Source organism: Typopeltis vanoorti, chromosome 12 (assembly GCF_054136105.1).
Source record: "Typopeltis vanoorti isolate ZY-2024b chromosome 12, IOZ_Tvanoo_1.0, whole genome shotgun sequence".
In the NCBI taxonomy this organism is placed as follows: Eukaryota; Metazoa; Arthropoda; class Arachnida; order Uropygi; family Thelyphonidae; genus Typopeltis; species Typopeltis vanoorti.
In genome coordinates this window covers 132,320,408-132,335,130 of record NC_143560.1, presented here as the reverse complement: position 1 = coordinate 132,335,130, position 14,723 = coordinate 132,320,408, and the positions used below count along the sequence as shown (strand labels likewise).

Genomic DNA, 14,723 nt, shown 5'->3' with positions numbered 1-14,723 from the left:
CCAGAAATCATTGATGAAATGCACGCTATGGTATTGGATGACCGCCGAGTCAAAGTGCTTGAAATTGCTGAGACTATAGGCATTTCAAAAGAACTTTTAGGATACATTTTTATATTTTTCATTTCTTCGACCATAGAGGACAACACTATCAGGAAGATTTTTTTTCCAAGTTGGTACATCTATCATAAGCATCCATGTGAAATTGCAAGTCATTCTATCAAGTAGTAGTTTGTTTTATACAGCTGTCTGAAGCAATAGTGTTGTCTGTATCCCTGGAAATGGATAAAATCGAGTATCTTGCAGTTATAAAATTCTTTGTAAAAGAATGTTTAACGCCAAAAGAAATTCATTTGAAGTTCATAAAAGTTTATGGTCACTCTTCTCCTTCATTTTCAACAATTAAGAAATGGGCTACCAAGTTTAAACATGGCCATACCAGCCTTGAAGATGTTTCATGTCGAGGATGCCCAAAAAGTGTAACAACACCAGAAATCATTGATCAAGTGCATGATATGGTATGTGATGACTGGCGAGTCAAAGTGTGTGAAATTGCTGAGACTATAGGCATTTCAAAAGAATGCATAGGATATATTTTGCATGAAGAATTGCAAATGAAAAAGCTTTGCGCAAGATGGTTGCCGAGCTTGCTCACAACAGATCAAAACGCACTCTCTCATGAAAATCTCTGAACAGTGCTTGGAGTGTTTTAACAAGAATAAAACTGATTTTGTGCATCGATTTATTACTATGGATGAGACTTGGATTCACCATTACACACGAGAATCCAAACAGCAGTCAAAATAATGGACAGAAGTGGGTTGTTCAGTGCCAAAGAAGACAAAGTCTGTTTCATCAGCAGGAATGGTCATGGCATTGGTGTTTTGGGATGCTAAAGGCATTTTGTTTATTAATTATCTTGAAAAAGGTAAAACAATAATGAAGAATATTATTCTGATTTTTAACCAGACTAGATGAAAAAATTCTTGAGAAAAGACCCGTTTGCAGAAGAAAAAATCATTTTTCATCAGGACAATTCATCTGTCCACAAAGGTGTTTTGGCAATGGGAAAATTAAGGGATCTGCACTATGAATTGTTGGAACATCCACCCCATTCCCAAGATTTGGCTCCCTCTGACTTCTATCTCTTCCCAAAAGTAAAAATCTTCCTCGCTGGTCAGCATTTTTTTTTTTTTTCAAATCAAGAGGTGATTGCAGCTGTAGAGGGGTATTTTGCAGATCTTACTGAGAACTACTATAGGGACTGGATAATGGTGCTGGAGCATTGCTGGAATAAATGTATTAGTCTTAAGGGAGATCCTCTCATCTGACATCTCATCTTCCTTTTCTTTGCAGTATCGAGGGTTTATTAATCTTTGGACCTCAATCATTCACAGGATAAGGTGGTCAGCCCTATGCCTCGATGTATCCCATGTCCTGTATTGTTGAGTTCTCAAGGCCGGTTTGCCTGCTTTGAGGGATGAAATACCCCAGGATAAACTGGGGAAAAACTCTACTGTCTACCCCAAGACCGACTAACTTGGTTTTGGTTGAGAAAGATCCTTCCGTTCCTCGCATCACCGACGGGAATCGAACCTCGGACACTCCTTACCCAGACATATGGTTGCGAAGAGCACAGCCACAATCATATGCATGGGGATATCTCCTCCTGATTGCTCTAGGCTAACCACCAGACCTTAAGGGAGATTATGTTGAAAAATAAAAATAATTTGGAAATTATAAATTCATTTTTTCATTGTTAGGCCGAGAACGTTTCAGACCACCCTCGTATTGTTCTCTGAAAATCTGCCTTTTGTGAAGCTATTTGCATTTCCTTGCTTAATTAATTACTCATCTGCACATTTTCTTTCTGACACAACCAATCCAAATGCCCAAACCCATTCAAATATATCCCATGTTTCTTGAACAATTCAAGGCTTTTCTGATATTCTCTCCATAAAAACTGCAACGTTTTTGACTCATTTCAGCCCAGCTTTCATGGCATTCACCATCATCTCTACTCCCCTCCTGATAGTAATCAAATATCTTTGAACACCCTTTTCTCATCTTCCAAGTCATTTGTGCCCAAAAAACAAACACGATAACCACCTCTGAAAATGTGGCATTATTTTCAGACAAAGCTTTAGCTGTCCTTCTTATTGTATTCCATGTAACTAATGTCACATTTTCAGATGTAGTTGTCATGTTTATGCATATAATGTCATGCATCATTTTATTTACAGCACTTCTAATATTAAATCTCTGTATTATGGCACACTCGGTTCATTTGACCAAAATATTATACCTTAGATTTTAGCATAACACTAAAATCTAGTATACTCCAGCACGATATTAAAATACAATTCCAAATAACTTTGTATATACTCCATCATGGTGCTAAAATACTATCCGAAGTATCCCCCCTTGAATATACTCAAGTGTACACAATGCTACTCTAAGTATATTAGTGTTTCACTGGATGGAAGGAATAGAAGGAAGGATTTCTAAATAATGATAATAATAATAATAATAATGTTTGCTAACTATAACATTATTAAATTATACTAGACAAGAAATTATATGTTTCTTTTAACCATTTCCCCAAGAATAAGCAAAAAAGTTTGCCAATGAATATAGTTTCTTGTTTGGCATAATTTACTCTCTAATCAAGTGAAAAATAAAAGACAAAAAAAAACTATGATCACAACATTGGTATTCATTCATTAATAAATAATGATTGTGTATATTGATTAATAATAACGATAAATAATGACTGTGTATGAGTGTGTATATTTAATATATGCAATTATTATGCCACATTACGTGACACCTCCAAGGAGTCCAAAGACTCATCGAGGGAGGGCACCTACTCTACAACTCTCTGTTTCCACTAATCAATCTGTCAACTACAACAAACCACAACTACCATCATTATCTACACCAGTGCCATCTACCAACAACAACAACCACCACTATTATTTTCACAGACAATCACAAACGCCCACAGCAGGATTCAAACCCACAGCCTTTTGGCTGGAGAGCAGATACACTAACCACTCGGCCAACCAGACTGGCATACAATTTTAACTAACCTGTAAAAAACTAATGATTAATAAAATAATCTATAACCTTTGTAAGCTCAACAAATGTATTACTATTAATATTACTGCTTACTTCCATCACAGAATATCTCATCTGAACCATCATTGCACTCTTCTTGTCCATTACACAACTGACTTTTGTGAAGGCACTGTGGAAAAGATATGCTTCTGCAAAAGTAGGACTCTTCACTGCATATTCCAGCTGAAAGTAAATTTATTATTATTATTTCATTGGATGATGCTATAGGCCTCAGAATGTAGAGGATGGAGATAAAGAAATATATATCAAGAATTATAGATCTGATCATTTCTTCAGGGGATATAATTGTGAGAGGGGCTTCACATTTTCTCCAGTTGGTGAAAGGGGATCATGAAGTGATTAATTGGGTTGTGGCTAGCCACATGCAGACTTCTGGGAGGAAAAGATATATGGGAAATTATAAGGCTGGTGATTATGATAAGTTTAGGACAGCTTGGAGTTATAACATGGAATGAAGAGTTGAGCGGTAAGGAAATAAATGCTGCATGAGAACTGACAAGGAAATACATAGCAGCATTAATGTGTGAATGTATTCTGAACTCCAAAAGTCTGAATAAGATAGATGTCAAATGTATGAATGTGGAGGTTAAGTATGAGATATGGATAAAGAAGATACTCGGGAGGAAGTACAAGATGAATAATGATAATAATTAGTTACGTGAAGTATATAAATAACAAGCCTGGAGAGTGACTCATTTATTAAGGAAAACGTTGGAAATTTATTTTGCACTTGAGTGATGAGAGCTTGGTCCACCTTTGCTCGGAGTTGCCTGGTGTTGCACCACCTTACCTCAGTCCTGAAGATATTTTCAGGTGCAAACTTTGTTTGCTTACACTTGGATAAAGGATTAAACTAAATTTATTATAGTAAGGAAAACAAAAGTGCAGTATGAGCAGAAATTGGCAAATCAGGTGAAGAAAAACCCTAGAGAGTTTTTTAGATATGAAACAAAAAGTAGGAAGAATGATCAAAATAAGATGATGTTAATGGATGAAAATGGTAGAATGGTAACTGCTGCAGAAGACATTGTTGAGGTATTCAATCAATTTAGAAGGGTGTTTCATCCTGATCAGGGGAGAATCATGATGAATTTAAGTGTAGAGGACATAGGAGAGGAGGGCTTAATTGTGAGCAGGAGGTATTTGAGGAAATAAATAAACTTTATGTCAATAAGGCGATAGGATTTGATGACATATCATCACACATTTTAAGGAAATGTTCCAGGGAATTGGCAGTAGCATTGGCATGCCTATTAATAAGAATCTTGCAACAGCACAGGTTCCAAGGGAGTGAAAAGAGGGTAAAATTGTTCCACTACATAAAGTTGGTGATGTAGCTTCAAATTATAGGCCAATCTGTATATCTGGAGTTGTGGTGAAGGTACTGGAGAGATTGGTGAGAAGTAGGATACAGAAATAGCATGATAACAGCAGTATTCTCTGTATCAGCATGGGTTTGTTAAAGGGAGAGCAAGTTTCACTAACTTACTTATGTAGTATAACATGGTAACAAATACCTTGGACAGAGGAGATGCATATACAGTGGTGTACTTGGATTTTGCAAAAGCTTTTGATTGACTGCCACATGACCAGCTGTTGAATAAATTGAAACAGATGGGATTGGATAATAGACTTCTAAATTGGATCAGTGGCTGGCTGTCAGAGTGGTATCAGAAGGTTGTATATAGGGGTGCAGTATCCCGAAAGAGAAATTTCACTAGTGATGTACCGCAGGGGTTAGTTTGGGAATATTGCTGTTCAAATTTGTATGTTACTGATATTGGGATGGGTTTAAATAGTGATGTGCAGCTGTTTACAGATGATGATGCAAAACTGGGGAGATCAATGCAGAGTCAAGCAGATGTTATGGCCTTAGAAGAGGACTCAAATAGATTGAATGAATGGGCAGGTAAGTGAACTTATCAGTTCAATGTTGCAAAGTGTAAGGTTATGAGATTTGGTTAGCAATGATGGGATGCAAAGAATACACTTAGTGGGAAACTTTAAAGGTAGTCGAGCAGATGAGAGATCTATGAATGATAGTGGAAAAGGACCTGAAATTCTGGGGCCAGATTGCAAAAGTTGTGAAGACATCACATCGGATAATGGCATATGCAGAGGATCCTGACATGCAAAAATAGGGGAGATTATGATGCCATTGCATAAAGCCTTGATCAGGCCTCATATGGATTATTGCACACAGATTTGATCTCTGGGTTTTCATGGTGACAAGGATATGTTGGAAAGGGTCAAGAGAAGATTCACAAAGGTGGGCAGTGGTCTTTGGAATGTGGAGTACAAGGAAAGAGTGAGAGAATGTAAGTGTCGCAAAGTCTCGTGAATAGGAGGAATGGGGGGGGGGATATCGTTGAGACATATAAACTAGCCAGAGGTTGTTATCAGATTGATATGGAAGAGATCTTTCATTAAATAAGAGAATGGGGGGGGGAAGTAGAACAAGATACCATGGCTGAAAACTGTATAAGGAGGGTGTGAGCAGAGGAGTGAGGAGAAGGTTCTTTGCATGAAAAGTGGTTGGTGAGCGGAATGCATGCTCTGAGTGTGTTTTGGGTGTAGACATGTTAAATAAGTTTAAAGCACAGTTGGATAAGCACTGTGTGCAATAGTGTGTACCTTCCACGCTGAGTCTCTGACTCCATGGAGGTCAGATGTTAATATTAATAGTAATAATAATAATATAAGCATCTTAAAATTGCTGAATTGACAAATTTTTTAATATTATTATTATTACGTGACACCTCTAGTGTTGTGTCCCAATTTATGATTTTTATTCTAACTAGTAATTTCCTCTCATCTATGTTCTACTATTATCTATGCTCGAGATATCACCAAAAAATTTACTAATACTTAAGTTATTTCTCCCCTTAGTATCCCTAATACTGAGCCTTTTGGGACATTTAGTTTAAGATATTATATGCAAAAACAAGGAGAAAGAACTAAAATATGTCAGAAAGTGTAAATATGTTGCAGTCATGACACTTTATCTCATTTCTTAACACATTAATTTCCCGCATGATTAGGGGAATTATTACGAAAATTATTTCACCACTTGAAAAATTACGAATAATTATTATTCGTAATTTTTCAAGTGGTGCATTGGACAGCAATTTCAGACAACTGTTTTATCATTGGACAAAAGGTTTATTAAATTCCTTAACATGGTACATTTCAAATTTTAGTTATTACTCAATTCGATGCTATACTAAATATTTACAAACTGACATTAGCTTATCATAAATAATTAAGCTATGATCCTATAATGGGTATTACGATCATGCTGCCATACACATTCAACACATAACTTCATATGACATGGACATATAAGATTAATTCACACTATTTAACTATCCAAACTTAAGTAGCTTAACTAAACCATTTACTGCACTAACACATTACTATGACATTTAAACTATAATATAATAGACTTTGCATGTCTATTATATTATTATTATTATTATTATTATTATTAAAACAAGACCTCATGGAGTCAAAGACTCATCCAGGAGGTCCTTTTATCTTACACACACATCTCATCATACCGTGTCTTAAACACATTCAAACTACTTGCAGACACCACGCTCTCAGGCAGGGCATTCCAATCACTCACAACTCTGCACGAAAAAAACCTGCCTCTCACTCCCTTACTCACACCCTCCTTATACAGTTTCCAGGGATGACCTCTGGTTCTCCCCTGATCTCCCACTATTCTCTGTAGAACTTCTCCACCATTGATCCTATAACAACCCCTTACCAACTTGTAGGTCTCTATCATATCTCCCCTCTTCCTTCTCTCCACGAGACTCTGCAAATTACATCTTTTCAATCTTTCCTCATACTCAACATTCCAGAGGTCAGAAACTACCTTAGTCATTCGCCTTTGGACCCTTTCCAACATCTCTTCATCCTTCAAAAAACCCGGTGACCAAATCTGGGCACAATAGTCCATGTGTGGCCTAATCAAAGCCTTATACATTGGAACAAGTATCTCCCTACTTCTACATGTCAGTGTCGTCCGCATCATTCCCAGAAGTCTTTGTGTTGTCTTCACAATTTTGGCGATGTGTCCCCTAAATTTTAGATCCTTATCCACTATCACCCCCAGATCTCTTATTTCCTCTACTTCCAACAATATATTCTCACCAAGCATAAATTCTGCATCCCATCTTTGTTTTCCAAATTTTAAAACCTTACATTTTGCAATATTGAACTCACATCCCCATTTGCTTGCCCAATCACTCAATTTATTCAAGTCTTCTTGCAAGGCCACAACATCTTCACTACTCTTTATGGTTCGTCCCAACTTTGCATCATCTGCAAACAACTGAATATCTCCATCCAAATCTTCACCAATATCATTAATATATAAGTTAAATAGTAATGGCCCTAAAACAGACCCCTGAGGCACTCCACTAGTGACTTTCCTTTTCCTGGATATTGCACCCCCATACACAACTTGTTGATACCTATCAGATAGCCAGTCTCCAATCCAATGCACTAATCTAATATCCAACCCCATCTGCTCTAGTTTGACTGTCAACTTATCATGAGGTACTCTATCAAAAGCTTTTGCGAAATCCAAGTATATTACTGTGTATCCTTCTCCTCTGTCCAAGGAAGCAGTCACTTTATTGTAATAAGTAAGTAGATTACTAAAACATGACCTCCCTTTAGCAAATCCATGCTGTCCATCAAAAATTATACCATTGTTGTCAACCCAACTCTGGATCCTAGTTCTCACAAGCTTCTCCAACAACTTAACCACAACACCTGACACACAGATAGGCCTATAGTTTGATGCTTGAGTTCGATCACCTCCTTTATGAAGTGGCACAATCTTGCCCTCCTTCCACTCTTTAGGAACTTGACCAAGTGCAAGACTCGTACTAAAAAAATATGTCAAGGCAGGTGTCAACTCTCTGGCACATTCCTTCAGAATACGCGGTGATATATTATCAAGTCCCACAGCCTTATTTACATCTAGTTTACTCAACTCCCCAAACACCTCTTGCTCACTTACAGTCAGTCTCTCCTCCCAATCATCAACTGCTCTTAATCTCTCCATGAAGTCACATTCACAAGATTGAAAGATCTTTATGAATTGCTCATTAAGTATCTCCACAACACATTCTGCAACAGCTGTCTTTATACCATTTCCTCCAATCAATGTCATCCTTCCATACTCATTCTTTCTTTTGCTGGCTACATATCGAAAGAACTCCCTAGGATTCTTTTTGGCTTCATTAGCTAACTGCTGTTCATACCTCTCTTTAGCTACTCTCACCAACCAAGTCACCCTCCTTGCCTGGTCTTTGTAGACCTCATGAAATTGGTTACTTCCACTTCTCTTATGCTGTCTCCACAATGCCTTTTTTTTCTGTATTGCATGCTTAATCTCTTTATTCATCCATCTCACACCTACCTTATTTAACCTTCTCACCCATGGTATACATTTAGACATTGCATCTACTAAATAGTTTTTGAAAATCCCCCAAGCTGCATTGATCTCTTTTCCAGCTAACTCCTCATTCCATGCTACATCTGCAAGCTGTCTCCTGAGCTCTTCATAATTATAGAATATAATAGACATGCAAAATTCTCAGGACACTTAATTACTCATATAACATTAACACTAGGCAGCTTACTTTCAATATATTCTGTCAGATACTAAAGTCCTAATATTGTTTTCTTGGTCACTTCAACAGTTCAGTATTAGAATAATGATAACTAATACAGACGAATCTTAGTTAACAAGAGATATAATTTACAGTACCTTTCTTTCGTGAGTTTTCCATATGGGCCTCTATCTTTTTCTGATTGAAGTATCCTGGTATAACCTCTCTGATAAGCTTCTTCTCCTATATTCCCTTTTGAATTGAACCATGCCTACGCGGTCTTTACCTTTCGTTATTCAGGACACACTTTGAATCGTCTAAATAACGGCTGTGCAACTCGCGATGTGGATATCGATTTCTTTACAGCTTTCCCTTTTTCGTGGTTGTCACTGAAGTTGAAACACAAAGAATATGCTTTCTTTTCCTCGACTATATGGCATTCTTTGTTTCTTACATAGGAAATACGGAACCAAAATTCTGCTCACTTTTGTTTCCGTGTTGTGACGACGGAGATATAACTCCAATCTCGCCACTCAAGAAAACACCGTGAAACCCATACGAAGGAGCTTGCGAAGAACTCTCCTGGAACAGAACTAAAAACCAAAAGCCAAAAAGGTCTCAAAGCCTAAAAGCCTTGTGTGTGTGTGTGTGGGGGGGGGTTTCCAACCCTTTTATCTTTCTCTCCTAACGGCACCTTCTATAACTTCTTTTCTCCGCCCCCTACTTGATTTTACTTCACCGACCAATTAGGGTGGCGTTTTTCTGCCAAACATCCTTTGGTCAGTGAGCCCGTAACGATGTCTCAATCCGGGAATCGGCCCTGAGCAATAGTCTGTTGTTTTTCTTTTGCTAGACTCTAACTTAATCCCCTTTCCAAAATTTCTCTATGAACTTACTTAATATTTTAATCTCTAGCCTCTCACATACCATCTCTTATGACTAATCCTTTTCTGTCTTTTTTAGTTAAATTTTCTCTTTTATATCATATTACAACATTAATATATTCTTTTTTTTTTGTTAGTTAGTTCAACAAACACCTTTATATTTTATATATTTTATTGGATGCAAGAATATTTCCTTTTTTTTTAAATAATTCATCTATTATCTTTTATGCAGGGTTTTTAATTTATCTATTCTTCATGTTACACCATGATAGCTGAGAATTCTACATTCTTAAGATATCAGGTGTAACACCAGGGAGTTTAAAGACTCGTTGAGGGAGGACACCTACTCTACAGCTCTCTCTCTCTCTCAATCCACCAACTACAGTGAATTGCATCATCTACAGCAACGCCATCTACTGCCCATACTACTAGTATTTTCACAGACAATCACAAACATCCATGTCCATGGCAGGATTCGAACCCACAGCCTTTTGGCTGGAGAGAGGATACACTAACCACTCGACCAACCAGGCTGGCAATATAATATAAGATTATTAAAATAATAGAGCCAAGAGGCTTCAATTCGGTGACAAAAAAATTATTTAAATTAAGGGGATATTAAATCCAACATCACTTCAAAACCGAATAAGAAACTCAAAGATAGAAATCTAATCTAAGAGTTTCATGCCGAATATAGAGACTATATAAAATTCAGCGAGTCCAAGCGTAAGCCAACACCTGGTAGTACGATGCTAGGGCAACTCGTGGAAGAGGTGGAGCAAGCTCTGATCACTATTGTTGGTATTTTTCTCACAATGTAAAATGCAGCTCCTAGGAGATGTGTTACTGTTTTACATTATGAGAAGAGGTCACTACCCAGACTGGTTTCGATCTTTTTTGAGGTCTCATCAGTGAGTAGGTAGACCAGAGTAATACCAAGATAGAGCGAACAGAAACTTACATACCTTACTTTATGAATGGCCAAAAAGGTGTACCAATAAATTATTAAAATAATAGAGCCAAGTGGCTTCAATTCAGCAATGAAAAAATAACTTAAATTAAGGGGATATTAAATTCCACATCACTTCAAAACCGAATAAGAAACTCAAAGATAGAAATCTAATCTAGGAGTTTCATGCTGAATATAGAGACTATATAAAGTTAGGTGAGTCCAAGCATAAGCCAACACCTGGTAGTACCAACACCAACAACAAGATAGCATGATGAGGAAATAGAAGAAGTATATGGACAGATTGAAGAAGTACTGATGAGAGTAAGTGATCAAGAAAATTTGATCTTTATGAGAGATCAGAATGTAGTTGTTGCAGAAGGAGAAAAGGAGAAGATTATTGGTAAATTTGGACTTGGCAGAGGCGTGTAGAAAGGCTTATGTGTTAATTGCAGATGCTGTTTAATTTTGATGGTATATATCAGAACACAGAATTATAAGTAAATAATTATTTATTGACTTATTGTTGATATTTCGCTGGTGTTATAACCAGCATCTTCAGAGCACAAAAAAAAAAGTTTGTCACAGTACCCGAGACCACAACAACATGGTGTAACAAAGGGACTAGTTTAACAAAATTGTAGCAACAAGAACACAAAGACTTAAGTCCTAATTAGGCACCTTCTATCTAAAAAAAATTTTTTTGTAGCAACAACACAAAGACTAAAGTCCTAAAAAACAGAGAGAGAAACAGGTACTAGTTATGTCTTAAGATAACTATCTCCCAAATCTTAGGCAAATTTATACAGCCATATTTGTTGAGATTCAGAGTATGTTTCAATGCTTCTGTTGCTTCTAAGAACAATCTCTGACTTATAAAAGCTTCTGTGCATGCTTACTTTTATTTTCTTCCAGTCGATCTTGTATGCAGGAGTATCCAAAGCATGGTCTGCTAGGCCTGACTTGCCATGGTGATAGTGCCAGATGTATCTTTTATGTTCACTGATGTGGATGTGGATGTCCACAGTTCTTGTTTGACTGTAGTAAGCTTGATCACACGAGCAGGGTACTTTGTAGACTCCTGGATGTGATAAAGGAGGGATGCTGTCCTTGGGTAAGAGTTGCTAATTTGACACTCGGTTTGAATACAGTGCGTAGTTGATGTTTATTGAGAATTCTAGATATCTTTTCCGATGTGCCTTTAACATTAGTCTTTGTGTTGTTGCTACAATTTTTTTTTTTTTTAGATAGAGGGGGCCTAATTAGGACTTAAGTCTTTGTGTTGTTGGTACAATTTTGTTAAACTAGTCCCTTTGTTACACCATGTTGTTGTAGTAGTCTCACATACTGTGACAAACTGTGTTTTGGTGCTCTGAAGATGCTGGTTATAACACCAGTGAAATATCAGCAATAAGTCAATAAATAATTATTTACTTATACTTCTGTGGAATGGTAGAGGACTTATTGAATTCCAAATGCCAACCTAACCATAACAAATACAATATTTGAACAGTCAAAAAGAAGAGGATTCACATGGATTGCACCAGGCATCATGGAATGATATCAATTACACTACATAATCATCCAAATATACATATATATATTTGTAACCCAGTGAAAATATGCAAAAGGTATCCTGGAGCAGATATGAACACTGATGATATCCAAGTCATTTATGATTAAAGAAATCATGCATAAATAAACGATGGCAATAATGAATATATCTAAAATAAAATAAAAAAATTATCTAAATGCCCAGAAAGACTTTAGAGAGGAAACAGACAAATTAATAAATTTCCAGAAGCCCCATGGTATTTAGAGAATCTCTTTAGAGATTATCTTTAGTGAGAATCTCTAAAGAGAGAAATAAATAACACTACAGAAAAAAATTATTATTATTATTATTATCCAGTCCTCCGTGGAGTCAAAAGACTCATCGCAGGAGGTCATTTTCAGGAAACACAAAGTTTATCATACCACTCCTTGAACCAATTGACCATTTCCGCTCCAACCATTCTCTCAGGCAATGCATTCCAAGGTTCAACCACCCTCCATGCAAAGAAACCACTCCTCACCCTCTTGCGAACAGCCTCCTTTCGTAACTTCCAGGGATGGCCCCTTGTCATCGCTCCTTCCCGCCATTCCACCAAGATTAAAAGTCTCAATCATATCACCTCTCCTTCTTCTATCCACCAAACTCTGCAGTCCACATTCCCTCAGTCGATCCTCATAACTCATATTGTACAGTCCTGAAACCATCTTTGTTATACGCACTGTACCCTTTCCACAGTCAATTTATCCCCTTCAAATACTGGGGACCAAATTTGAGAACAATAGTCTAAGTGTCGTCTGATCAGGGTCTTACACAATGGAATGATAACTCTTTTATCTCTGCAGGTCAGCTTCCTTCTCAGTATTTCAGCAATTCTCTGAGTTACCCTCACCACGTTTGCAATATTCTCCCTGAATTTCAGTTTTCTATCAATCATCATCCCCAGATCTCGTCTCCCCTACCTCCTCAAATCGAGCATGCATCCTCCCATCGATGGATCCCAAACATCAAGACTTTATATTTTGCTGCATTGAACCGATACCCTCATTCATTTGCCCATCAGTCTAGTTTATTCAAATCCTCTTTCAGGGATGGCACATATGCACTATTACTGATAATCCTTCCCAACTTCACATCATCCACAAACAACTGAATTTCCCTTTGGAATCCATTGACAATATCATTGATATAAAGGTTGAACAATACAGGTCCTAGTACTGAGCCGTGTGGAACCCCGCTTGTAACCTTCTGCTTCCTTGATATTGCCCCACCATACACAACTCTCTGATACCTATCAGTCAGCCAATCCTGAATCCATTTGATATTTAAACCCATGTGCTGCAACTTAAATATCAGCTTATCATGTGGCACCCTGTCAAACACCTTTGCAAAATCTAAAAAAATGGCAGTATATGCCTTTCTCTCATCAACTGCTCTTGTCACTTTATTATAAAAGGAAATCATATTACTAAAGCAAGTGCCCGTTAACAAATCCATGTTGATTCTCACAGATAACATTACCCTCATCTGCCCAATGCTGTATATAGTCACTCACTAATTTCTCCAAGACCTTAACAACTACTGATGATATACAAACATGCCTATAATTAGACACTTCCAGTCTGCTAATGCCCTTATGCAGATGCACTAACTTACCTTCCTTCCATTCCCTGGGTAAAGCAAGACTTTTATTGAAAAGCCAGGTCAACGGAGCTGTCAGTTCTTTAGCACATTCTCTCAAAACCTGTGGTGAAATACCATCCAGTCCAACAGCTTTACTAGTATCCAGAGTACTCAGTATTTGGAACACACTCTCCTCTTGCACCTCTAAACCCTGAACCCACCCTATTCCTCTAGTATTAAAACCTCCTCCAGGACGAAATACTCCAATAAAGTGCTCATTGAACAACTCCAGTATGTCCTCTGCATCATTCACTCTATTCCCATTTTTATCCCGCAATGTGATTCTTCCATAATCGTTTCTCCGCCTACTTGCCACATAGCTGAAACATTCCCTAGGATTTTCTTTGGATCTTAGTGCCAACCTCTTCTCATATCCCAGTTTTGCCTTCCTCACCATTCTGTTCACTCTCCTGAGCTGTGTCTTATATTCTTCGTGTAGCTGTTTCTCCACCCTTCTCCTTATATATCTTACATAATCTTTTTTTCAACTGCAGTTCCTGTTTGATATCATTTGTCATCCACTTTACACCAAATTGTGTCCGCTTCTTCACCCGTGGAATGCAGCTCACTATTGCTGCTAACAAATATTCTTTCACAATTTCCCACGCACTAATGATATCCTGCCTTTCCAATTGTGCCCTCCAGGAACTGCCCCTAGTTGATACCTAAGACTATTATAATCACCCGCCTTATAATTCCAAATACGTTCTCTTTTCTTTGATACACTTGTATGTCTGTTTATCTTCCAAGTTAAAACCACATGGTCACTCACTCCAACTGGTAGGAGAGATGTCATCTCACTTATTATCAGCTCTTCTGATACTATGACCAAATCCAAAACTCTTGAACCTCTTGTTCCCTATATTACATGCTGCCAAAGACAT

At 37.4% G+C, this 14,723-nt stretch overlaps 1 protein-coding gene across 1 annotated transcript in view; it reads right to left on the bottom strand.

Moving 5' to 3' along the window:
• Nucleotides 1-14,723, bottom strand: part of LOC150101230 (MAM and LDL-receptor class A domain-containing protein 2-like) — a 1,363,156-nt gene that overhangs the window by 165,246 nt on the left and 1,183,187 nt on the right. The window contains exon 45 of the mRNA XM_090402193.1: nucleotides 3,172-3,300. Within this exon, the coding sequence (XP_090258319.1) occupies nucleotides 3,172-3,300 (129 nt within the window). The remainder of the gene's footprint in view (nucleotides 1-3,171; nucleotides 3,301-14,723) is intronic.